The 26,232-nt window shown below is 34.6% G+C and overlaps 1 protein-coding gene across 2 annotated transcripts in view; it reads right to left on the bottom strand.

The window, feature by feature from the left end:
• LOC129216974 (EF-hand domain-containing family member C2-like) overlaps positions 1-26,232 on the bottom strand; it is a 42,704-nt gene that overhangs the window by 14,653 nt on the left and 1,819 nt on the right. For both annotated transcript variants that reach the window (XM_054851198.1, XM_054851199.1), the window contains exons 2-5: positions 24,046-24,183; positions 20,687-20,828; positions 14,595-14,824; positions 5,886-6,137 (exon numbers count right to left, since the gene is read on the bottom strand). In XM_054851198.1, the coding sequence (XP_054707173.1) occupies positions 5,886-6,137; positions 14,595-14,824; positions 20,687-20,828; positions 24,046-24,183 (762 nt within the window). The remainder of the gene's footprint in view (positions 1-5,885; positions 6,138-14,594; positions 14,825-20,686; positions 20,829-24,045; positions 24,184-26,232) is intronic.

The raw sequence follows: 26,232 nt of genomic DNA, 5'->3' as shown, positions 1-26,232 counted from the left end.
AATTGTCTGGGGTGTTATCTAATAAGCCAGCGGTCCCCAACCTTTTTGTACCAAACAGCATATAAGTCGCACGGTGGCACCATTAATTTTTTCAGGATGTTATGAAAGAGATGGACATACCTAATAAGAAATAGACACAATGTGTAAAAAAATATTTTAAGGTTATTTTAAAAATTGAATTAAAAAAATCATACATATAAAATAAGTAAATTCTAAATAATGAAAGTAAACTATATACAAAATCTGAAATATAAAATGCAAAAACTTCAAAGTTAACACGATTTTCGGAACTGCATTTTATTGTCATTGTTTCGTAATTTAATTTTTCAGGTACTAAGCAAAGGTCAAGGTGCTCAGCTGTACTGCCATGAGGAGGTAAAGTGCAGTATCTGCCGAAATAAGGTTTTGAGATATTTGAAGAAACGCGATATGTATTTTGATTTTATGCAACACTTACTGTCGAAAATTATAATGTTCACAAGTATACGAAATAAGAATACTTTTTTATTTTCTAAAATGTTTCTTAATTATTTCTCAGAAATTATCATTGCATATACGTAATAGATTTTAATTTTAGGATAATGTCACCTTGGATATACAAAATTTCTATACCTCCAGTTCTTCTGTTCTTGTTCAATCGTTGAAAAAAAAAAATATGTATAGTACACTATAGTTTGTGCATGGAATTAGAGAAAACTACTACTGCAAGTAACAGAAGCAATTTTGAAGCACAACTTATTTCTATTTGACAGTAAAATTTAACTTTTAGAAGAATAAAGTCAATTCCACGGTATCCTGTGGGATTGGCTCTTTACAATCCCGAAATCCTGCGGGATTGGAAACCCTAGAAGTCAGGTATGACAGCTTAAACACAAGCTACCTTTACCTTTCAGAGAAATAAAATGTAAAACTTAAATTAGATGAAAAACTGACATTGTACAAAAAAATTCCATATGTGTTGCAAAAAAGTGGGCATAAAATTGCCTGAAGGTAAAAATACAATCATTCGCTTTTATAGCAAGTTTACATTGATGAGTCTTCTTCTTAATGCATTACAAATACAAATACAAATACAAATACAAATGTGACGACCAGCAACAGGCACTGGGCCCAGCTAGGCTGGTCCTAGTCAATTAATTAGTCCCCAATGAAGATCAATGGCCCTCTTAAAGCTATCCACTCCCTTGCTCATTACCGCCTCTTCCGGTAAGCTATTCCAAGTGCCCACGACCCTGCTAAAGTAGTAGTTTTTCCTGATTTCCAAGTTAGCCTGAGATTTAAATAGCTTAAAACAATGACCCCTTGTCCTGCTTTCCCCGCAAAAATTTAATCCATTTACATCTTTCATTTTGATAAATTTAAATAACTGAATCATGTCCCCTCTGACTCTTCTTTGCTCCAGGCTATACATGTTAAGCCTATTAAGTCTGGTATCATAATCTAAATCTGAGAGTCCCCTTACTAATTTAGTTACCCTTCTTTGAACCCTTTCCAATACAAAAATATCTTTCTTCAGATAAGGCGACCAAAACTGAACAGCATACTCCAAATGAGGTCTTACTAAACTCCTATATAAAGGCAGAAGAACTTTCTTAGATTTGTTTGAAATAGATCTATTGATGAACCCAAGCATTTTGTTGGCTTTGTTACTAGCAATACTGCACTGTTGACTAAACTTGAAGTCCTGATTTATAAAGACACCCAGATCCATAACATTTTCTGCCTGATTTATGACTGAACCCTGTAAACGATATCTCATACGCTTATTTCCATGACCTAAGTGTAGCACTTGACATTTCCCTACATTAACTGCCATACCCCATTTATCTGCCCACTTAGTAATATGATCTAAATCCTCTTGCAGCTGTTTTACTTGTTCTTCATTTTCGACAATCCCCATAACTTTTACATCGTCAGCAAAACAATTCATGCTTCCAGAAATATTTTCATTGATGTCATTCATAAATATAATAAACAAAAGAGGCCCTAAAACTGATCCCTGAGGAACCCCACTTAAAACATCACTCCAATTAGAATGATTTCCTCTCACAACTACTCTTTGCTTCCTACCAGTAAGCCAATTTCTAACCCAAAGTAAAGTTTTTCCTCCTATTCCAATGTCAGTTAACTTGCTGAGAAGAGCAACATGCGGTACCTTGTCAAAAGCTTTTTGAAAATCAATATAAACAACATCCACACATTTTTTGTTATCTAAAGCTGAGGTAACCTTGTCGTAGAAATGCAATAAATTAGTAGTACAGGATTTACCTTTCCTGAAACCATACTGCAAACTAGTCAACAGACTATTAGTCTCTAAGAACATCATGATCTTAATTTTGATCAAAGTTTCGAAAATCTTACAAATCACCGAAGTCAAACTTACAGGTCTATAATTCCCAGCAATACCTTTAGACCCCTTCTTGAAGAGTGGCGTTATGTTAGCCAGCTTCCAGTCCTCTGGCACCGTCCCCGAGTTATAAGAAGCATTGAAAATATTCAAAATAACATCCACTAATTCCTCTGCACATTCAACTAAAATTTTTGGATAAATATTATCTGGTCCCGGAGCTTTAGTTGCTTTAATCTTTTTCAAATGAAATAAAACCTCCTCCCTGGAAAATACAAAATCCTCAAGCTGTATAATAGCTTGTGTCTTGTTAGTGTCAACTGTTGCAATACAGTTATCGTTAAACACACTGGAAAAAAAGTTATTTAGAACATTTGCAATATCCCTATCGTTTTGGATTAAATTTCCATGCTCATCAACCAAAGGCCCAATTTGACTGTTTCGAGCTTTCCCAGAATTAGCGTAAGCAAAAAACCTCTTAGGGTTCCCATCAATGTCATCTGCCAGCCTTTGCTCCAATTCCCTTTTCTGAATCCGTACCAAATACTTAAAATTTCGCCTTGCCTTACCATACTGGAGCCTATCCGCACTCTGACCAGTTTCTTTAAACTTACGAAAAGTGGCTTGCTTATAATTAAGAGCTTCTTTAGTCTCCCTGGAGAACCACATGGGCCAAATTTTGGTACTAACACCTTTTCTCCTAAATGGAACATAGTCCCCAACAGTTTTAGCAAGTTTATCCTTAAACTCCGTCCACTGCTGATCTACGTCGTTATTTTCCAACCCTGACGAAAAAACCTCTTTCAAGCTCTGCCTAAGTGCAACAAAATTGGTATTTCTGAAATTGGGCACAAACCTAAAATTATCATCTTTGCACACTTCAAATTTAACCCGGAACCTAATGCTGTTATGATCACTATCTCCAATATGCTCCCCTACACTCAACCCCTGAACAAAACTACCTATGTCACAAAAAACTAGATCCAAAATGGCCTCCTCTCGAGTTCCCTGAGTTACAACTTGATCTAAGAAACAGTCACCAATTACTTTTAAAAATTCCTCTTCTTTGCCATTACCAGGATAAAAATTATTCCAATCAATACCCGGAAAATTGAAATCCCCCATTATGATAACGGATCCCTTACTAGACATGTCACTAATAATACGGTACATCTGTTCATCTTGTCCCTGGTTTGAATTAGGTGGCCTATAAATGTTTCCAAAGCGTAGCTTTATGCCCTTACTGCTCATCAACTCCAGCCAAACCATATCAATATCAGTAGGCTTATCATTTATGACCAATTCATTGCAAATAAAATTGTCTCTAACATAAAATAAAACCCCACCACCTCTTTTATCTACTCTATCCTGTCTGAATAAATTATACCCAGCAATATGTAATAACTCTGCATCAGATTCGGTAGCCCATGTCTCTGTAATTCCGATAACATCCAACTTCTCATCCATAACTATGCTTTTCAATTCATCCATCTTGTTCCTAATACTGCGAGCATTGGTATAGAAAACTTTAAGCATGCCTAAGTTGCTTTTATTTAACACCCTGAAATTTCCTAAATTACAATTGCTAACATTACTACTCTTGTTTGTCACTTTATTTCCATTTCTAGCAATACCCAAAAACATTTCATTCTCTCGATACCTGGTGGTTGAACCATGCCCCCCATTCCAACTTAGTTTTTTGACTCCGAAGCCCTTAAAATTAATCCACTAACCATTTTGACCCCTGTAGAGCTCAGATGCAGGCCATCCCTAGCAATCCAATCCCGTTTACAGTGACTCCATACATCAATGAACCTGATACTGCGCTTTTCGCAAATTGACTTCAGTAGCAAGTTCATACACCTCGCACGTTGATTTAGCCAGCTCCTATGCACTCCATACCTGGGAAGCAAACCAACCACTTGGACATTCGTCGAAAAGCTGGTTGCTTTATCCAACAGGGATTCCCATTCCCTAGAAAACTCCTCATTTTTACTGTGGCCCTACATCATTTGTTCCCACCCACAAAGTAAACCATGTCCTCCTTATTCAATACTCCCTTCTTTTCAGCAACCATATTAACGTCTTTTACCCCGAGCCCCTGGTAAACAACACCTAGCCACCTTACGCTTTACTCTCCCAACTGTGTTACCCACCTCCCTTACCATAGAGTCCCCCAAAATTACACCCTTAGTTTCCCAATCTAACTCCTCATTTGAATTTACCTTTTCATTATTATCAATTTTTAGTAATTTGAATTATATTTATTGCAACGATGTAGAAAGACATTTTTAACAAAGGGGTATAGGTTTTTCAAACCACATAATTTAGAAGAAAGTTATCAATTTTTAAAACATGTATTGCTTTTTACTCTATTCTCTTTTCTATCTTAGGTTTAGGTATTTTCACAAATATTATTTTTTGGACATGTTGTGGAATTTTCGGAATGAAACAACTATAATTTTTACCTTCGTTTTTGTGGGCACTTATGTGTATATTCAAAGACCGTACTTAACCAAACATCGCAAAAATATATAAATGTACAGCACAGAACCTTTTACCAGGATTCAAAAAACTGAAAACTCTTTGTTCAATTTCCTATCTTTCAAAAAAAAAAAAAAAAACTCGATAACTTTAGAAAAAATGAGCATTTTTTCAAAAGAACTAAACAAAATTTGAATGCTCTATTTATAAATACCGTATTACTGTATTATCAAGAAATTTAGTAAAAAAACAAACTTCAAAGTTGAAGGGTCATCTTACAGGTGGGGCAAAATTTCCAAGATATTTTCCTGAGCAAAATTTACACCGAATACCAGATTTGTAAATTTTCCAGAAAGCTCATATCGTGGAATCTAGAGATTGTTAAACGAAAGACCAATTGTGCTGCATGAACTTAAAAAGCAAATGTTCATCGTTATTAATTCAATGCAAGAGCAACAATTAAAAGCTATCACAAACGCTGAAACGAAACCCTTAAAGAAAAAAAAATGTTCATGAAAATGAACTCTTTTATACACTAGAAACTAGTATAAAAAAATCATATTTATGTTCATAAACATGCTATTTATCTTTCATTTTCTTTCTTTATTTTTTTTCAGAAACTTTGGAACGTTTTATATTTTTAGGCTTTTAAATGGTCTTTCATTTAATATTTTTCAACATTTTGAAACTTATAAGCATTTTTGAGTCATTTTCTCATATTTTAAAGTGCATTACTATTTATTATAGTAATTTGGGCTTCCTAAACAATCGGAAAAGAAGCGTTCATTAGTAATCCGGAAAACCGGGAAATTCAGATAACAGGGATAATGATGTTCCCGAAAATCCTGGGTAATTGGTTCTCAACTGTACTTCATATTATTTATCAAGATAGATTTTTTATGAATGAGAGCAATGAAAAAGGTTTCATCTGAAATTACAGTTAAAATCTACAATCATTTGCTTACATAAATCGATGATTAAAGTGATGTCAAATAAAGTTGTATAACAAATTTTAAATATATTTAATCAAAAGAGCAGAATAAAGTGAACATACCTTGGGAACTAATGTTGGTTTCAATAGCAGGCGAGAATCATGTTCTCTGAAATTTAAAGGACGATTTTCTTGAACTTTAAAAGTTCCGTTAGCGATGTTAACACATAATGTAACCAAATATTTTTTATTTCCATAGCTTGTGACATCTTCCCATGCACCATAAAATCTTAATGTTTTTGGATACTCTTCTAAAAATTTTGCAACTTCATAAGATTTAGGGAAAATTTTTTTGCTGATAAACTTCTTTTGTTCCTAATAGAAGAATAATAATAGAACATTAAATCAGGTAAAACATTGTAACCAAACACAAATCCATGCACTTCAACAATGTGGAAAAATGCATTAAAATTAATTTGACAAGACTCTTTACAGATGTTCTTTACTTTTTGATGAGTTTTTTTTTTTTTTTCTTTTTAATTGAAAAATAGTAGTTTAACTTAGGTCCTGTACCTTTATTTAACCTTCAATTTTTAGAACAGCGGTTCTCAACCTGGTGCTTCTCCAGGGAGATTGTAGAAGTGTTTGGAGGGGAGGGGTGAGTGTAAAAAATAAAATAAAAAGTAAATTTAAGAGTTATTTACTCAATTTTGTGGTTGCATGTGAATATTAAGTAACAGTATCAGCTTGCTTATTAATGTTGAGGAAGGAACTCATAAATGTACTCCAACCTCGTCAAGATCCAAGAATGCCTCAAAAAAAGTAGTATTTATTTCCCTGCTTCTTGGATTTCATATTTTGTAAAAATGCAGCATTCAAAATTAAGTTTTTTAGCAATGTTGATTTTTGTGTATAAAATTATCAAGATTTTACTTAATAACTTGCTTCAGTTATCTTAATTAGGTTCATATTCTACTACTTACATTAACACATAAATTGAAGGAGGCACAATCTGGAGGGGGGAAATGGAGGCATAGAGACGGAAAGGTTGAGAATGTCTGCTTTAGAAAGTTATGGATACAAAATCAGCAATTGCATTAAAAATAAAAGTTTAAAGTTTCAAAAAATTACACGATTAGTTTAGACACCTTACACACTAGAAATAAAATGCGAAACTGATTTTTAAAAAATAGTTCGAAATAGAAATTCAGGAATCAAAAACCATTTTCTATCAACAACATACTGCTTCGTCATAGCTGTAATTATACAGAAAAAAAATCAAAGATAAAAGGCCATTTTTTTTTAAATTGCAAAAGCACTTTTTTTTGGGACCCTTTAATTTTAGTGGACCCATCCTTATCATAAAAATTTAAGCTTCGCCAAATATTTTTTTACCCCCCCCCCCCTTTTTTTTGTTAATAAAAATTTTTTGAAAACTATTGCTAGTAAAAATAAGTTATTTTATAGAAGTCTTAAAGCAAAAAAAGCTTATAAGCATTAATATTTTCTAAACATTTATGTCTGCTATCGAGCTAGTAGAAGAATACTTCTGTTTTAAAAACTGTAGAGTTGATTTCTTATCCTTTTTTTCTTTTTTTCAAAAGTAAAACAATGGCAAATGAATATAATGTATTAAAAAAGGGTAAATTAGGAACTTCAAAAATTATGTTTAGTGATCACGAGTTTAAAATACGTCGTAGTACAGCATTATTAAGTACTATAAAATGTAAATCTTTAGGATATAAACTTTCCATTTAACTCACTTATTCAAAAGATTTTACCATATAGGTCCAACTGAATACATACATATACCCATATATTCCTTTAAAAAAATTATCAAAGAAGAAAAAACGAAAATTATTTTATTTTAATCTCTTTAGGTAAAACCGAAATAATGATAGAAATAATTTGTTGGGAAATATTCAAAGAATATTTTACAGTAGGTTATAATTACAGATAAATTTTGACAAAATATTTTAAATTGAAAAACATACAAATGTCACGTTCTAAAAAGACAGAAATCAAGGGACATGAGCATAAAAGCTGAACAAATTAAAATTATGTCGCCTAAAAAATCATCAAAATAAACACAGTGCAATAATCAAGACGTATAAAAAATCTTTCTCTTTCAAGTACGGCACAATTTTACTACCACAGCGCATACATTTTTTTTCTGCCATGATTTTTCTAAAAATAGTGGGGATAATTTTGCAATACTTTAGAACCTTAACTGGTACTATTGCTCAACTTGATTCATTGATCCAAAGTGGTGCGAATTCGAGGCAGTTAACTGCTTATAAATGAAATAATACTAAAAGTGTCTGTTTTACTTTCAATACCTTCCGAACTAAAATGCAGAGCCGGATCTATGGGGGGGGGGGGGCAAGTCGGGGTTCTTGCCCCGGGCGGCAGGGGTGCCCACAAAGGGGGATTATGGTGCAAGTTGTGCCATCAACATTTTTTGGGGGGATTTTTTTTTTTTTTTTGAACATGAAATATTTGGAAGGAAAAAAAAACTTATCCAAAAATAAATGTATACTTCTACTATCGTTTTTTACGTACTTCTTTCTAAATTTAGTAACCGTGTCTCTTTTTCAATAAAGATAACCTCGAAGATGGGATGGAGTCAGTGTTCGTTATGAAAAAAGAGTCGGACAATTTGATTTTTTTTTAATCCACTCGAAGTACGTATAGCACAATTCTATGTAATGTATACATGTGGCAGCGGTGAGATGGAGAAGTAGATAGCGGGGTGGGGGGGGGGGGGGGGAGAGAGAATAACTAAAATAAAATGATTCTTATTGTTTATTGTTTTTCTCTTTATTAATTGTTTGTAAGAACTGACCACTAATCTCTAGTCTTTCATGGATTTATTTTCACCGGGAAAATTGTTACGAACTGGTTTTGAAGTTTGCGAATAACGTATTTTTTAGCTCTTTACATGGCAATTGATCTACTTTCTTCATAAAATAGCTTTAGTTTGAGTAGAACTTTTAATTTCACTTGATTGTCATACTTTCTGCCACTTGCAAATAATCAAGCCCGGATGCATAAATTTTGCCCCCCCCCCCCCCCAGCAAAAAGTCAGCAGGGCCCCTAACTGTCTACTGCAGTGGTTCCTAACCTATGGGTGCGGCCCACAAGTGGGCCGCACCCATAGGTTAGGTGCGGCCCACAAGTGGGCCGCAAGCAGCGTGTCACTGGGCCGTGGACACTGGTCAAGGATCTGAACCAATATAAATCTTGGGGTCTTAATTTTGTTTCTTGCAAAAATTCACTTATTAGATGTACTTTTACTCAAACGCTCTCCCTGGCCCTTAGCCAATAATGAACTTTAAGATTTTTCATATTTCTTAGGAACTTTCTCCAATAATTGAAGATTAAATGTAATGAATCAGAAACCCCTTTAACGAAAATTGCTAAAGAAACTAGTATTAGCTTCAAGCTTCAAATTAAAAATGTCCCTTCTTTGTTGAACTAGTATGACTAACCAGTGAACTTGACAATTAAGAGGCTTTTCGAACACCTACCTATTTGAATGAGACTTTTCATTGCAGTTTTAAAAAAAAATAATAATATAGAAATTCATTGAAGCTTGCGAGTTATTTGAGACTTAAACTATCCAATTTCAATCCAGATATCAACTCCCTCGTCGAGGAAAAACAGCGGCAAAAAATCCTATGGAACTTTTTATTTGATGACTTGTTTTTGATTTTTCTTACACGAATGCCAGCTAAGTGAATGCAATAAAGTTCTTTTCTCTTAGAAATTATTTTGAAAATTCTTCTTGTACAGTACACCTATATCAATGGTACAGCAAGAGGGGAGAAGGATATTAACATCTCCAGAACTCTTGTTTTTGACACACTTTCAATCTGAATTTCCTAATACGGTATATTAAGGATAGTTATGAGCAGATGCATTCCCCCCCCCCCACCCCGTCTTCAGAATGTAAATTTTTGCTGTGCAAATAATATGTAGTATAGTTAATGGGCCTCATTAGTGTTTTCTACAAAACAGGTGGGCCGCACAACTGAAAAGGGTGGGAGCCGCTGGTCTACTAGATACCTATGCCACTAAGGGCCGCAAGTGCAATGCTCTCCCCCCCCCCCATCCGCTGATTATCATTTTATTGTTACAGTCATGTTATTCATTCAATTTCTAATTCTACGATTGAAGTCATGATAGGACACATTTTTTGACAGAGCAAAATCTTTTTTTTAAAAAATATTTTTAGTACATCATGCATTTTTTTTAAATTGGGAATTAGCATCTCTTGTACTTGTTGTGTCATAAATGTGATTTGTTCATTTTTTCAGCTTATAGTGCATCTATTTCACTTTATTTATCTCACGCAAATTTAATTTGTGATTTTTTTTCTTTTGATTTTTTCAACTGATTCACTAGATGCGAGATGTGTGTGAAATTAACTGGAAGTTAAAGACTCTAAAAAATGGTATGTTCAACGCAATTTGAAAGCGAGAAAATTTTTGGGGGGGAATTTGTGCCATTGAGCTTGGGGGGGATGGGCACCCCTGCCGGGCAGCAACTTCAGGAGGGTGGCAAATTTCAGTGGTGCATCCAGGGGCGAACTTGCCCACTGGCCTATGGGCCGGTGCGCACCCCCCCCCCTCTTTGTACGCCCTTTTGGCTTTTTTTTTTTTTTTTGCACCCCCGAATCTGTTTGTTTTTGTTTTCTTTTTTCTGCCATGGAAATATGTGCGACTTCGGCTTCTTTTTTCTTGCGCCCTCGAACGTGTGCTTCTTCGGTTTTCAGCACAAACCTGGACTCCCAAAGGGCTTTGGGACTCCAGGTTGACTCCCTCTTGGGGGGATCTAGGCCACCCCTGGGTGCTTCTGGCAGGGAAAATAGGTGCAAAGGCTCCTTAAAAAACTTAATAGGATAAAAATCGTATAGGTGGGATTTTACTCTTTCTCATGTATTTTGCTGACAATTGAGATCAATTAAGAGAGTCATTTATTTTTGAGAACATTGCATGTTTTTCAAAAGATATCGGCAAAACGAGGCAGTGAGTAGCAAGTGCTTCTTTGCACAAGCGTTTTTTTGGAGTTAATGAGTGGGATAAGTAAGCACTTTTAGTGGGACTGAATTGGAACATGAGTACTAGCCACCCTAATAGTTTCTTCCCTATAATAAATTGAATAATAATTTACTGAACATTGATTGCTTCCTCATTAATCAACTACTGGCTCCGGGTGTAGGCACCATGCTACCAGTACATTTTAGGAGGCAGTATATTTCATGCTCAAATCCATAGAATAGCTTTTCCTTTACAAATATTTTAACTCACCCTTTTCTTAAAAACGGTGGTGGGGGGGGGGGGAGGATGAGCCTACAAATTTTGCTGGGGGCATTTACAAGCACCAACGAGTACACATATGGCTCTCCGTCATGGGCGCAAAAAGGAGGGAAACAGTGTTTTCCCAAAGAAAAAAATATTGCTAACTTTGTTCTGTAGTCTTTATTGTGCAACTATAAAATATGAGTATTTGGTGTAACATCTGACTGGCATTACGCAGAACAAAGCATTAAATCAGCAGAAGAATAATTAGTTCAGGTATTACGAAGAGGGTCCTTCTATAAATATTTAGATTAACTAAGTTTATAGCTGAATCATCTTGCTAAGAACATTGACATTGAGAATTTGCTGCTTACTAGCAGAAATGCTAACGATCATAAACAAACCTTCAACGACATTTTATTGAAAATTGTGCTTTTGGCTCAGACCCATGGGACAGTGGTGAGTGGGGCAACCAAAAGAGGGGGGCATTCCCCCTTTTGATTGCACCACTGCCTGCCCCCCAGAAGGCTAAATATATTATTTGTTTAAAAACATTCCATATTGTTAAACAGAAGAAACGAACACGCCTTGGGAAAACAAAGTAATTTCAATAGAAAAACTATAGAATGTTCGAGGAAAATCTAAATTTCTTTAAAAAAAGAGCCTTAAAAAAAGTCTATAGTTTCAGATTATTCATCAGTTATTCACGTCCTACACCTCCTATTTCTCTTATTCCTCCTTTTTTTCTTTTTCCTAGACGATCAAAAAATAAGAAAATGCTACGCTTTGGAAACCCCCTTCCCCAGCCAAAACCATTCAAGAACGTCTCAAATCTCAATTCCAGGGCTTCAATTTCACCAAATTCCAGGGTAGAACTACAATTACCTTGCCTTCTAACAACATCGAAAATCATTTAAGACTGCTTTTTTTTAACTACAATTTTGAATAATTGCCGAACCCCAAACGTTACCTAATGTGGTCTACAGTCGCGGTTTTAAGACTTCAATTTCCGAACATTTCCAGACAAGGCCCTCGAACCCCTTTTCTCTAATGCCACATAATTCGTCAAAAATTGGACTTTTAAAATGACAATTGATTGAGGCGCTTAGCACGCAGTCCCCTTAAAATAAAGTGAGCTGCCGCTCCCATATAAAATCTGAAGATACAAAAACTACAATTCCGAAAAAAAAAATTGAGGTGAAAAGCTTTAAACTCCTCTCCCTAGTATCACTGAATATTGCTTGAAAACTTCGTCTTTTAGAACTTCTATTTTGAAATGCTTTTTTGGAGAGAGCCCCAGAGCACCCCCTTCCCTAACATCATCAAAGTTTGTCGGTAACTGCGTTTTGGAACTTCAATTTAAAAAAATTGGGGGAGGGGTGATCAATTTTACTCTAGTTTTCAAAAAAATCGGTCAGAAAATAACCCCTAAGTCCCATCCCTTACCCTAACGTCAATAAATATCGCCTATAATAGCGCTTTTAAGACTTTAGTTTCTAAAAATTTCCTCTTAAGTCCTCATGAAACTTTCTTCCCCGTAACATCAACAGAGACACTCTAAAGCAGGGTTGGTAAAAAACCCGGTTTTTTTTTAAACCAAAAAAAAAAACGGTTTTTTTTTGGTTCAAACCAGGTTTTTTTGGTTTAAACCGGGTTTTTTTTTGGTTTAAATACTATTTGCGAGAAAAACAATTAATTTTCGGAAGGTAATTAAGGTTCCATGTAATTAACAGTTATTCAATAGTCACATTATACCTAATTTCTTGATTAATTAAAGAGATAAGAACAAAATCTTGTAACTAAATTAAATAATTAAAATAGCTTTCTGCGGGGAAATATTGATTGAAATGTTTGACTTGATTAACATATTAGTATGCATGTATATATAGACCCTTTATGATACGAAATACTTCAAGAAGTGGTTGTGATGCGGGTTAAGATAAAATATAATGAAGATCCAAGAAAAAAAACTTTATAAAACCAACATAATATGAATAATTATCGAATAAAGGTAAAAGTTATATTTTTAAGCATAATCTTTTCAAAAGAACAATTTTCATATTTTTTCTTTCTGATCTTACATAATGTTGATTTTTATATACACAATGTCGCAAATATTGAAGTAAAGCAAAATGTACAACAGTACATGATTGAACAGTCAAAAAATCGATTGCTGTTGTACTGACAAAGTTTTAAAAAAAGTTCTGCTCTATATTCGACTCTGTTCTTATTTTGGAAAGACTTGGAAAAGATATCTACTATCGCTAAAACAAAGAACCAAATCAAAAATACAAAAATTGGTGTAACATGGCTTAAATTACAGCTTATTTACCGGCATACATGTTGCATCCAGCATTGAAGTTTAAAAAATATTAAATGCAAACTCTTTAGAACAAATAAATGTGTAGCAAATTCTATTTCAAGAAATTTTTTTGGCCAAAAACGTTATATACGTGAAGTATAAACTTTTTTTTTAAATTTGATTCAAAAAATATTATTTGTGTTCACCTCAGAACAAATCTTAATTTTTAGGTGCAAACAATTAAGTTAGACTGTTGATTACCTTACAAGTCAAAGTTAAAATTCCAGGAAAGTGCAAATAAATGGGCAAAAATGTCACACCCCTGCAACAGGAGTGAGCAATATAATGGATTGCATCCACAATAAAAGATTCAATCCTTAGTAAATCTTAACTAATCATGCAAATTAAGCATAATGATGGAAGTTGACTGAAATCTGCTTTATGGCACATATATGAAATAAAAAATATATTAATATTTTTTTTCGATTAAAGCTTGTAATACATTTTAAAGACGCAACTTTGCAATTTTAGTATTTATCTCTGCAACTTAGCTAGGAACTTAGCATAAATGGAATTTTATATTTTTCAATATGTGTGGGGAAATCAATGTAAACCTGTGAAATGGATTTTTTTTAAAAAAAACCAATTGATTTAAACCATGGTTTAAACCAACGTGGTTTAAACCAAACAACCCTGCTCTAAAGTTGCATTCTTAGGACAACAATTTCAAAAATTTCTCCGTGGGAGATCCCTCGGACCCCCCCCTGTAAGTTAGGGAAAATTTTAAGTGCGCCCCTGTAAAAATATTTTCTGGTTGCATCACTGCCAGGTTATTTTGTTTCTTCAACAGTAAAAAAGATTTGGGTGCGAAAAGAACTTTCAGACATTTGAAAACTGATTTTGTAGCATTTATGTCCGTTTTAACGAAAAAATTTTTCATTCTGACATGCTTAGTATAAAATAAATTTTTAATCAAACCCCTCTTTCTCACTTTACAGTTTATTAAACATATTAACTTGATAGAAAAATTTAAAGCAAGATGAATGTGGGGGGGGGGGGGCGGCATTTTGAAGTTTTGCCGCACCTTGAAAACTTCCTAGATCCGGCACTGCTAAAATATGTGTGAGTTTATTATTTAAGTTCTTTAAAAGATCTATAATCAAAAAACATTTCTATTGACACATCATATTTATTGACACTGATTAAGAGCAAAATTACAATACAAACCTTCTCTTGCAATTGACTCAACAAAAAAGTGAATTCAGGTTGAGGTCTATGTATCTTATAACCAAGATTTGATAAAAAATCATGTGTGAAAAGATCACAATTTATTAATGTATACTTCACACCAAATATATCTAAAGATTCGCCAATATTTAAATCATCAGCAGAGTAATATTCATCTTTCGAAGAGAAAGACTTGTTCTTCTTTATCTTTTGTCTGGGTATTATACAACCTAAGAAAAATTAAGAAAATGATTACTTTTTTTTAATATAAAATTTTATTATTTTTTGAAATTTGTTAAAATTTTGGCACTATATCTTAGATGAAATAACTACTTTTTTGATCCTTCTTAATTTGTGGTGATATCCTTTTAATAATGCTTTGACGTTATTTAGAGAATTTGAAATGCCAAACTCGTTTTGAGAAGACAACTTATTTCTATCATACTGATTTAAGAATGTGAAGTGGGGAAATAATTCAGTGTTTAGTTTACTACAGTGAGGGATTTCTAAATTGGCTACTATCTAGCATAGTTTTCATAGCTAGCATAGCATTCATAACTAAAAGAAAAACATTTCAATCTCTGCACTGGGGAAAGAAAAAAGAAACTAATGAAAGTCGATTCCATCTTAAAATAAATGTCAAGTGCCAAAGTATAGATAATGCCGCCATCTAGCAACCATGCTGCAAAGTTTTCGCCAAACCCCCACACCAGTCACATGATACATGTTTGAACCAATTTTCTTCATCAGCAAGAATGAGAAAGCTCGGTCTACTCTTTATTATTAGTCTATGAATTATATGAATGTTATATAACGTAACCCTGTCCGATTTGAACAACATTTCAGGCAAAATCCCACAACTCTCTCAACGAAAATATTAACGAGGTTTCATTTAAAAAGCTTGAATTAGTTTTTATTCATTTATATTTATAATATTTTTTTGATAATACGAAATAGAATGATATTTCCAATCTTATCCGTTTTCTAATTATCATTCCTAATCATCAATTAAAAGCTTGAACAAACTGTTAACTCTTTGAAGGATGGAGGCTTCCTTTGATGCAACCATTTATATATATACATATTTTTTTTTTCTTCAGCCAACTGACACAGTGATTTCAGTAAGCTGAAAAAAAAGAAAAGCAAGAAATAAATGGGGTTCTCAAATGAAGTCACTATTCCTCAAAGGGTGAGGGCTGTTTGAAAAAATTTTAAATATTGAAAAAGGCATATTGTCGTTTCTTATCATTATTTTTTTCTTTCTAATGGGGCTGTGTTAGAGGGCTTTAGATTTTTGTGGAACAAGTGCGAACCAACGATATGGCATCCAGTCATTCATATGCCACCATTAAGGCATGGATGTGAATGTTCCAGGAAAATTTGATGCCCAATTTCCACCAGATGGAGACACCTAAGCTCTCTTCGATGCGAAACTGCAAAAGGAATTTAATTTTGTCAAGAGCATTTACAGTCAAACGACCTAAGGGGTCTTTTACATGCCGATTAATCGAATGTATACTTAATGAATTAAATTAAGCATCTGTGTAATTTTATTTTAACAACATGTTGTTAATTTTAACAACAATACATATCATATTTTACAACGCAGGTAATGATTTTTTTTTCCTTTAATACGATGTCAGCAAAACTTTATTGCAAAAAATAGCAAATATCTTTCGCTTGAAGAAAATAAGAGTTTAAAAATATAAAAAAAAGCAATATACAAACGAAAAACTCAAAAAAATTTACCTCGTATTCACCTTTTTTGTTTTTTTGCTTGTAACGCAGGTAGAGGTAATTTTCACCTAGTAATTTATAGTTAAATGCACATGCCTGTTTTTTGTTATGTTTAATGCTACCTTCACAATTTACTAAAGATGGATGCATAGATGCTAATGAAATAACTCCTCAGTACAAAGCCAATGAATAACGATCAGAAAATGTATTCCAATGATGCAAATACAAATATGTTTTATGGAACAACATCGAATAAGAGATTTTTTCGTCAATTAAAAACTGACCAACTGTTTTTCTTTTGGGATCATAGAATTACAATTTACCGTATTTTCGGGATTAAGCGCCGCACCCAGTATAAGCGCCGCATCGAAAATTATCGTCGCCGGAAAAAAAAAATTAATGTACGCGCCGCACCCATTATAAGCGCCGCGCCCGCTATAAGCGCCGCATCCAACTTAACGCAACTTAAAAGCGCAATTTAGACGTTCAGAAACTTGCAATAAAATGAAAATAAAATTTAAAAGAATATAATTAACATAACTATATTATTATTACTATAATTAAAATTTTCGTACTTTGGGAGGAGACATTGGTTGGTTATCCAGAGCGCGGGACGCGGACCCTTCTCCTCATGGCGCTCCACGTTTTTTTAAGTGGTCGGCGCCACTATAAGCACGCTTTTTTCAGTGGGTCGCATCCACTATGGATCGGCGATTCAAAATCCTTCGAAATCGCTGTCCTCGCTGTCGGACGCAAATAGTCCTAGAAAGTCTGCATCGAGCTCCGGGCTGTTTTCCTCGTCATCGGAGCCATCGTCCTCCGCAGCAACATCCGGGACTCGGGGAATGATCTCCGCCTCGGTGAAGCCGGAAATTATGGTGCTCGGCTTTACCGCATTCCAAGCTGCAGCTACCCACTTCGCCACTTCCGCGAACGACGCTTTCTTCAGGTTGCCGCCTTTCGTGTATTCGTGCAGTCCGTTCACCATCCAGGACTCCCATTGTTGACGCATGTGGCTCTTAAAACTGTGATTGGGGGCCAAATCCAAGGGCTGCAACTTTTTTGTAAGCCCACCTGGTATGATGGCCAGGGACGCCAAACATTGCCGCGCCGCTTCCTTCACAGGGTCGGTCTTGTGCGCCGCCATGGAGTCCATAATCAACATTCCACTTGGTTGGAAAAAAGCGCCTTTCCTTTTTCTCCAAACTTCGTTAAACCAGTCTGACATCAGGGCCTCATTCATCCACCCCTTCTCGTTGCAGCGGATGACAACGGTGGACGGGAAAGACTCCTTCGGGACCGTTTTCCGCTTAAAAATCAGCATAGGCTTCAGCTTCTCTCCGCTAGCCGTGCAAGCCAAAACACACGTGAATGATGTTTTTTCATGCCCCGTGGTTGTAATGGCGACGCTCTTCTCACCGGTAGATGTGACAGTCCTGTTGGGAGGGCAGTCGAAAGTCAAAGGGACTTCGTCCATGTTGATAAGCTGATGAGGCTGAAAGTTGTTTTCTTTCTTCAGCTTCTCGACGTAGTCTAAAAACTTTTTTTTCTGCTCCATCCAATCAGCTGGAAGACTCTGCCCCACAGTTGTTCGCTGCCTGACGGACAAATGATTCCGCTTCATGAATCTGAAGCACCAATTCGCGTTGCCTTTGAAGTTGGAAATATTCAAATTAGCAGCGATGCACCTGGCTTCTATTCGAATCCGGACAGTCGAAACGGAAATTCCTTTAGCTCTCTGCTCCACTACCCACTTCTTCAGGTCCCGTTCTAAATCCGGCCAGTGAGCTGATCTTCCTCGTCGGGCACGTTTTGTCTTCGGCATCGCTTTGATCGTTGATTTTTCGGACCTCCAACGCCGAACACATCTTTCATCAATTCCGAATTCCCGGGCAGCAGGACGATTTCCGATCGCTTCAGCCTTAGCGATAACTTCCAACTTGAAAGCTGCAGTGTAACTCTTAAGTCGTTTAGTAGGAGCCATTTCAGATGAAACTCGATGTAAAAACTTTAAGAAAGAAAAGAACGCACGAACGACAGCAAAAGCGACGATGTGAGTGAATAAAATTGGGGATGGGAGACGGAGAAACAAGTTTTCAATTAGTAGGTCACTTGACCACCCCGAGCAACCCACTTTGTTGAAAGGGGTGATTCCCCTTTAGAAAACTGGAAGTTCCACCCCCCTCCCCTGCTAGTCTTGCTAACAAGCTCCTTTCCTTGACCCTCCGTCCCCCTTCGCTTCGATGAGGCTTCCTCGCCGCTCACGTCATTCAGCGCTCACGTGGTTTAGCGTTTCTCTCTATGGTGCAACACCAGCAATCGCTGACTCACCTCCCCTCATGGCTACCCCTCTTTGCTTTGCTTGTCGCTCATTTCGCAAAACGAAAGGGAAAAGTGTGGCGCCATCTATTGGTAAAATGTTCAACTTTTTTGCAAACTCGGATTTTTTTTAAAACTTGATCGGGGAAAAAAAAAAAAACACTATACCCGCCGCTCCCATTATATGCGCCGCATCCACATTTTTGAAACTTTTTTTCTTGTATGCGCCGCGGCGCTTAATCCCGAAAATACGGTAGTAAGAATTAAAAGTAATAATATCTAATAACTTACTTATTGCATGCGTTAATATGGCCGAACTTGTAATTTCATAAACTGATCACAGTAAAATATTCAAGTAATTTTCAATTTTATTTTTCTATAAAATTTTGATACCACAAAAAGTTTGTTACATCAACTTCAAGTTTTATTTATTCATTTATTTTACCTCAAACACGAATTCTTTTTGGGCATTTAATATGTTCCATGATCATGCTTAAATATTGGGGGAAAACATCAGTAAAAAATCTAGGTAATTTGTTACTGAGAAAGGAGAGAGATGTTAAAAATAATCTAAAAGTTCAAATAAATTTTTTATCAAAATATAAAATGAATCTGAAATGAACCATGCCAAAAATGTAAAGAGTTAAAATGAAAAAAAAAATCAATAATTATTTTTTCTCATCCTCAAACATTTGAAATGTGTAGAATTTCTTTTTTCGCTGCTGGCTTAGAATCTAAAATTAGTTTTTAAATGGCAAAACACATTAATACGTAAAATTGCTTGTATTATTAAGAAACTTTAAAAGGGAGCACTGCAACTTACCTAGTTTGGGTAAACTTAATTTTCTTTTGCATACAAAAATTTTGTTCAAGATATGTTTCCTATAGGTATGACGCAGATAAAAGCTGCGTGTTAAAACAGAAAAGAATTGGAATTCAATTACTGATTCAACAGGAACGCACCTTACTCTGGCTGTCTTTCGTGCAACATGCGTCTATGAAATCCACGAAAATCCAAAAAGAAAAGAGAAAGAAATGAAGAAAACCACGTCAATGAGACTGAAACGGCGAAAGTGGCAATAAATGCTTGTTTTTACTTTGCCGATGGCAATCTAATGGACCAAAGGAGAGGGGCTGAATTTCAAGGTCACACCACCCAGTTGGTTAGAGAGACCAAATGGACATTTCCCGGTTTCCGTCGGAGTACGCGACACAGCAAAAGGGAGACAAAAATTGGGAACCTGCAGTTGTTGCACGAGGTTCTCGTGTTCTGAATTGACTCAAGCGCTGAGAAAATTGCCGATTAATGGGAATATTAAGGGGAAAATGCTGGGTTTTATAAAACTTATACTTTCGGAAATTTTTGTTGATGCCAGATGCAACAACTGAGAAAAAAGGACAGGGGTCTTTTGGGAAGGGCTACGTCCTTGATCTATCTCTTGAACTCCAAAAAGAATAATTAATAATAAGAGTCAAGCTCTAAAACAGTCAATTGCTCCGATCAATTGCCTGTCGAGTAATTATCTAATCCAGCTAATCCATACCAGAAATCAATGTACGTGTGTGGAAATAATGTTTTTGTTACTATAAAACTTTGAGATAGATTTTAATAAAAGCATTGTTTGACAATGACTGTGATCAACAATGAGTTGTCAATTGAAGGCTCACCTACATTTTAGCATGAAATTAGTAAAACAATTATAATTTATGTTCTAATTACTTTAGAACATTCAAACAAATATTATGTGATGCTGTAAAAGCAGGGTTTTCTATCAGTATATAATACTAAGTTATGCCAGCATTTTTTTTGCCCTCACATTAAAGGATTCATGCAAAATGGTTGCTTAAAATTAGAATGAATTAATAATTAATGGTTAATTAATTAATTTGATTATAGAATATTGCATTGCTATCAAGACTGAGATCACATACTGAATTTCAAAAGAATCTGATCACAGGAAGTAGGTGAAAGTTGAGAGATTCTGTTACATACATACATACAGATGAAGCTAATAAAAGCGTATTAAAATTATTACCTCTATTGAGTATTCTTGAAGAGTAATCTGGCTCACAGACTTTAATTGTATCATCATCCAAATAATAAAGAATTTTGCATAAAGTAGCTTTGTCAAGAGTAGTCTTTTGAGCATCTTGATAATAAGCATCAAAACTTAAAACCTATTCATTAGTAATTTTTTTGATTAGTTACAATTTTGTGTGCTGCAAGAAAAAATAAATACATGCTAAAATAAAAAGATGCACAGCAATCAATCAAAATTGCATTTAAAATGATATACATTTGATGTAAAAAACATCACTGGTAAAACGTCACTGGTAATAAGCTATTCAATTTTGATCTTATTTTAAGAAAGATCTTAACTTATTGAAAGGGTTCAAAGAAGAGTTAGAGGAGACATGACACAGTTTTTTGAATTAATTAAAATAGAAAATGTTGTATAGTACAGGAGTTATCAAACTTTTCCGACTTACGGCACCCTTTAAAGAATTAGGATTTCTTCACAGCACCCAAGTCTATCGTTATTATATACATATACAGTATGACCTCAATTTAACGACTGTCAATTGACTGAAAAAAGTTATCGTTAAATCAAGGATATCATTAAATTAAGGAGCGTAGACATTTAATACATTCAAATCTAGACCAGTGAAATGTATCATTAAATTGAGGAAATCGTTGAATCGGGTATCATTAAATCAAAGTTCTGTACCTATCGAAATTCCTTCTGCGGTTTGGAAGCCTTATTGAAGCAAATATATTACCAATACGACAATAACAGGGACTTTACTTGGGAATGAAACTCTACATGGATCCTTATTATTGCAGCAGAAATCAAGTCTAAAGTCTAATTCTTGTTTCATTTGCTGTAACATGGTATGACCAATCTTAAAAAATGCGACTGTGATATTTTGGCATAAATCTGCAAATCATGTGACCTTTAGGGCACAAACTCACAATCTTTGATGTAACATCATAAAAAATTGTTTTGAAATAGGTCCATAAAGCACAGTGGCCATGGAAAAAAAATTATTGTTGTCATTGGAATTTCGTTTAACCAGACGACTAGGGGAAGCTTATGGGAAGAAGCACTTAGAATGAGATAAATAGTTTTAAAAAGCTTCTTGATGTACATGGGGGACTGATACGTTGAATAGGACCAAAGTTGCTGGTCATCAGTTTTATATCTGTATTATTTTTAAAGTTAACACAAAAATTATTGTTTATGTGTACAGTAGTAGATCGTTATAATGTACACCTTGGGACCAGAGCTTTTGCGTTATACAGGATTTCGCGTTACATAGATCATTTCACAAATTTTGAAACTAATATTCAGAATATATCTATATATTAGCACTAAAGAATGAGTTTTATCTGCCATGAGTATTAAAGCAGCAATATCACAATTAGTTATTCACAAATAAATATGTTTCACAATAAAAAAAAAGTGAATTATCCTGCACTTCTGCTAGCTTCATGGTTTGCATAACAGCTGCATTTTCAAGAGCCATCTGCTGGTATTTTCTTTTTACTGTGAACACTAATTTTCATTTTAAAACTTTGAATGAAGATGGAAAGATGAAAAACTGTTTCAAATTTAATTTTCCTAACAATTTTTATGTTTGCAAGACAAAACAGAGGGAGTTTTTTAACTTCAAAACCTATTGTTTACTTCTGAGAAGTTGTGCTGTTTATAGAGAATTGCGTTATATGGGACAACCTCATAACTCTCTCTCTTGAACTCTGTTAATACCACCACTGTTCATATGGAATAATGGCTAAAACAAGCACCTTGTTAATTTTGTTTGGTTTACTATTTAATTACATTACAAATGTCAGGGATATTACGTAGATCAAAATGAAAGTTTCGGTTAAGACAAAACTTCTGACCTCTTCCAGGAAAAAAATCCCAATTCAGTGCTTTAATTTTTTTTTTTCAACAATTTTGGGTCACTTTAGAAAGCTCTCCATGTATTCCTTAACTTCCAACCTTTTTCTTTTAGCCATTAAGTAGTGACAGATATTCTACCTTTTCAGGTTGGCACCGAAAATTTTAAGTGAAAATGAAACTGCTCATAGGCGTGTGCAGGGCTTCAGAAATGGGGGTACCACTGTACCAGGAGGTTGAAATTATGCTTGGAAAGGCTCCCATACTTGCTCGCTTAAGGATAATTTTCAAATATTGTGAGTAAAAAAGCATTTTTAAACCCTACGAGGTAAGAAATTAATGAACCTAAAAATGTAAAATTTTCGCCACTTTTGTATCCACTTTCATTTTTATGTGCTAATGGGGGTACCACGGTACCCCTGGTGACCCCCATGCGCACCACGCCTATGAGACTGCTGTCAACGCAGGCATTATCTATTAATTATCCTTTATATCCCTTGCCTCTTTTTAATCTTGAACACATACTCCAAGTGCATACTTGTTAGCTCTTTAGGGGCTGGAATACTCTATGCTGAATTGAGCTATTGTGGTAGCCAAGGCCGCTGCTATTCTGAAGGAGTTAAAGCTCATTACAACTATTTTGCTTTGGACAGGTCAGTCTGCTTGGGGATAAAACTGTCTTATCTGTTCATTTGGGTATAAATGAACAGATGAGCGAGTGGACAGATGAGAGGTGGTAATGAACAAGGGAGTAGATAGTTTTAAGAGGGCCATTGATCTTCACTGGGGATTGTAAATTGACTAGGACCAGTTTAGCTGGGCCCAGAGCCTGTTGCTGGTCGTCACTTTTGTATTTGTATTTGTATAACCACCTGTTCCCCCATTATCACCTTTATGGCTAAAAAAAATTTACACAATAAAAATTACTGTTCCACTAATTTCGAACCTTCTATTTAGTTTGTTCTAGAATATCGATAAAGCAAGTTATTTCATGCTGTAAATAAGCTTAGCTTACTCTAGTTTGTGCAAAAAAACTACGCTGTATCTATCCTGTCTGGCAGTCACACGTTACTGATAAACTGAATATTGCTTTATTTGGTAACCCATTAAAAGCTAAAGATGGCAAGCGTAAAAAGAAAAGCACTATCCATTTGTGAAAAGATAGACATTGTAAATGAGTTGCAAAGCAATTCTGTTTTAAATTTACATTCACATTTTTTATTTTTTCTCTTTTTACTTATTCACGGTTGTTACAAATAAAGGTTAATACGAACAAATTCGTGAATTTTTGGCATTTCGTATTAACCGAGTTCAACTGAATTTTTTTTATCATTATGCAATGAATAGCAGTTTTCTCTTCAATATGGTCACAAAGTTCAGATGCTCAGGTTGAGCACAACTCATCAGCAACACTTCATATGGAAAACAATTAATGGAATTTAATTTGAAAGAAATGAATCTGAAAATATGAGAAATGCTGTATATCTTACATGTTTTCTAAAATCTGTAGATCCTCTTGATAATCTGTCTGATACATAATTCAATTTCTTATTACATTTTTCATCATGTTCCATAAGAAGTCCATCATTGATGACCAATTTCTGTGATCGATGAAAATCATTTTTCACCTTCAAAGAAGAAGCAGTCTCAATACTTTAAACTTATGTGAAACACATCATTGTGAGTACAAAATTAATTTTGACTATAATTTCAATAAAGTTAATCCAATCCCCTCAAAAAAAAAAAAAAAAAAAAAACTTATGAAAATGACAAAAGAAATGTTAGCTTGAATTAGTGATACACTTTGTTGGTACTTTTCAGTTAAAGATATTATGTCACTTGGCTCATTTTTTAATTTTGGCGATTTAAAATATTTTATCGCTATTGCAAACTGAAAATTTTGCAGTAAGTGACATTCAACATCTTCAATTTCTAAAATCTAGGGTTGATATATAGTACTTGCAGACATCCTCAACTGCTTTGAACATTTTTTCTATTCATGAAATACACTGCCAGCTCAGTCATTTCCAGCTGATGACTGCAGTTTCGTGCTTATTAGCACTCATCAGCCCAGCATAGGAAAGTGACTGAGCTGAAGATGGAAAACCTCTTAAGGAAGCCAAGAGTGCCAAACAAACTGGTAGCTAATATAAAACTAGCACAGACCAGACCTGAGTGCTGATAAGCACGGCTGGAAATGACGGAGCTGGTGGTGTATTTCATGTATTTTTGCTTTAGCCCTGGCTAATGGGCAGTAATTTACTGAATATTTTTTCTATTGTCGCTAAGGTAAAAGGTAAACAAGTTGGCAAACTGAGTGGCATACCTTTAACGGAAAAGTGCTGATCTGTAGAAATAGAAGAATGCAAAGAATTATGACTAAATTTGTTTTTAACACATTCACTTTTTCAAATTCACTTTATCCCAGATACATTCCATTAATCATCATCCCCCATCAAATACATCCCATACAAAAATCCGTTCAGCTTGGAATCAGAGGTTTTGTAGATTTAAGACTTTGGCAATGCGAAATCAGTGGAGGGATGGAAGGAGGGGGGGGGGGATAGCCAGGAACACTTAACCCAAGCAGCAACTTCTTGGGGGTGATAAGTTCACCCTATTTCTGAGTGTTTTTTTTTTATTTTATTTTATTTTATTTTATTTTTATTTTTGTTTAACACTCAATATAAAAACTTGAAGGAAGATGGGCAAGGCAGCAGTTTTAATTTTTTGCTCTGGCTTGGAAAAACCATAGATCCCACACTGATATTTGACAAATTTTGGAGCCATAAAATAATGGTCTTTTTTTTTTTTATTAAAGCAAAATAGTAAACTTACAAAATAAACAAAACACATATTTTTTTCAGTTCAATATTGCAACTATACATGGTGAAAAATACTAGATATTAAAAATGTATGCAATGAAATTAATATCATAAAAACTGAGAAACTATTTCTGAAAGTAGATCTGCAGCTCAATTTTCAAACGGTTAGAAAACTTAATTTTAAAAACTAATTTAAGTTTTTTTAATAATATATAGCATAAATGATCCTTTAGTCTTGCTCAATAACACAACTTATTGCCTTTAAAATGCTTCATATTTATCTCCTAAAATGCTAAAAAAATAGATGAATGAAGAGAAATTCTGTAAGTGGATTTTAGACTTTGGCAGATTTTAGGTTGGTCAATTTTTGGTGCTCGACAGTACGTTATCAAATTGTTTACTTTTTATCTAACCAGGAATAAATGTAAAAGATGAAAGTTTATGTTATTAATTTGCCATATCAAATTAAATCTAAAACTTAGCTTTAAAATATTTAAAGGAAAAATATTTCAGCTTGGAAGATTACAGACAGGGACGTCCTGAACTTAAGTTTATGGGAGGGGGACAATGAAACCTTTGGAAAAAATGTGATGCCATGAGTTTTGAAAAATTGCCTTGACCACCAAACCATAACTCTTCTGAAATACACCATCAGCTCAGTCATTCCAGCCGAGGACAGTGGAGTAGGCGAGGGGGGGGGGGGGGGTCTGGACCCTCTCCAAAATGACTAAGTGTAAATATATGATTGGAGAAAAAAATGCCTTGTGCTGAAAACAAGCATCATACTCAAGTTCAAAAATGGAACAAGAAAAAATGTGCACACATATTTCTCTTGTACAATATATAACATAC

Source organism: Uloborus diversus, chromosome 2 (assembly GCF_026930045.1).
Source record: "Uloborus diversus isolate 005 chromosome 2, Udiv.v.3.1, whole genome shotgun sequence".
Classification (NCBI taxonomy): domain Eukaryota; kingdom Metazoa; phylum Arthropoda; class Arachnida; order Araneae; family Uloboridae; genus Uloborus; species Uloborus diversus.
Note: the sequence above shows the minus strand (reverse complement) of the source record. Positions and strands in the feature narration are given on the sequence as shown.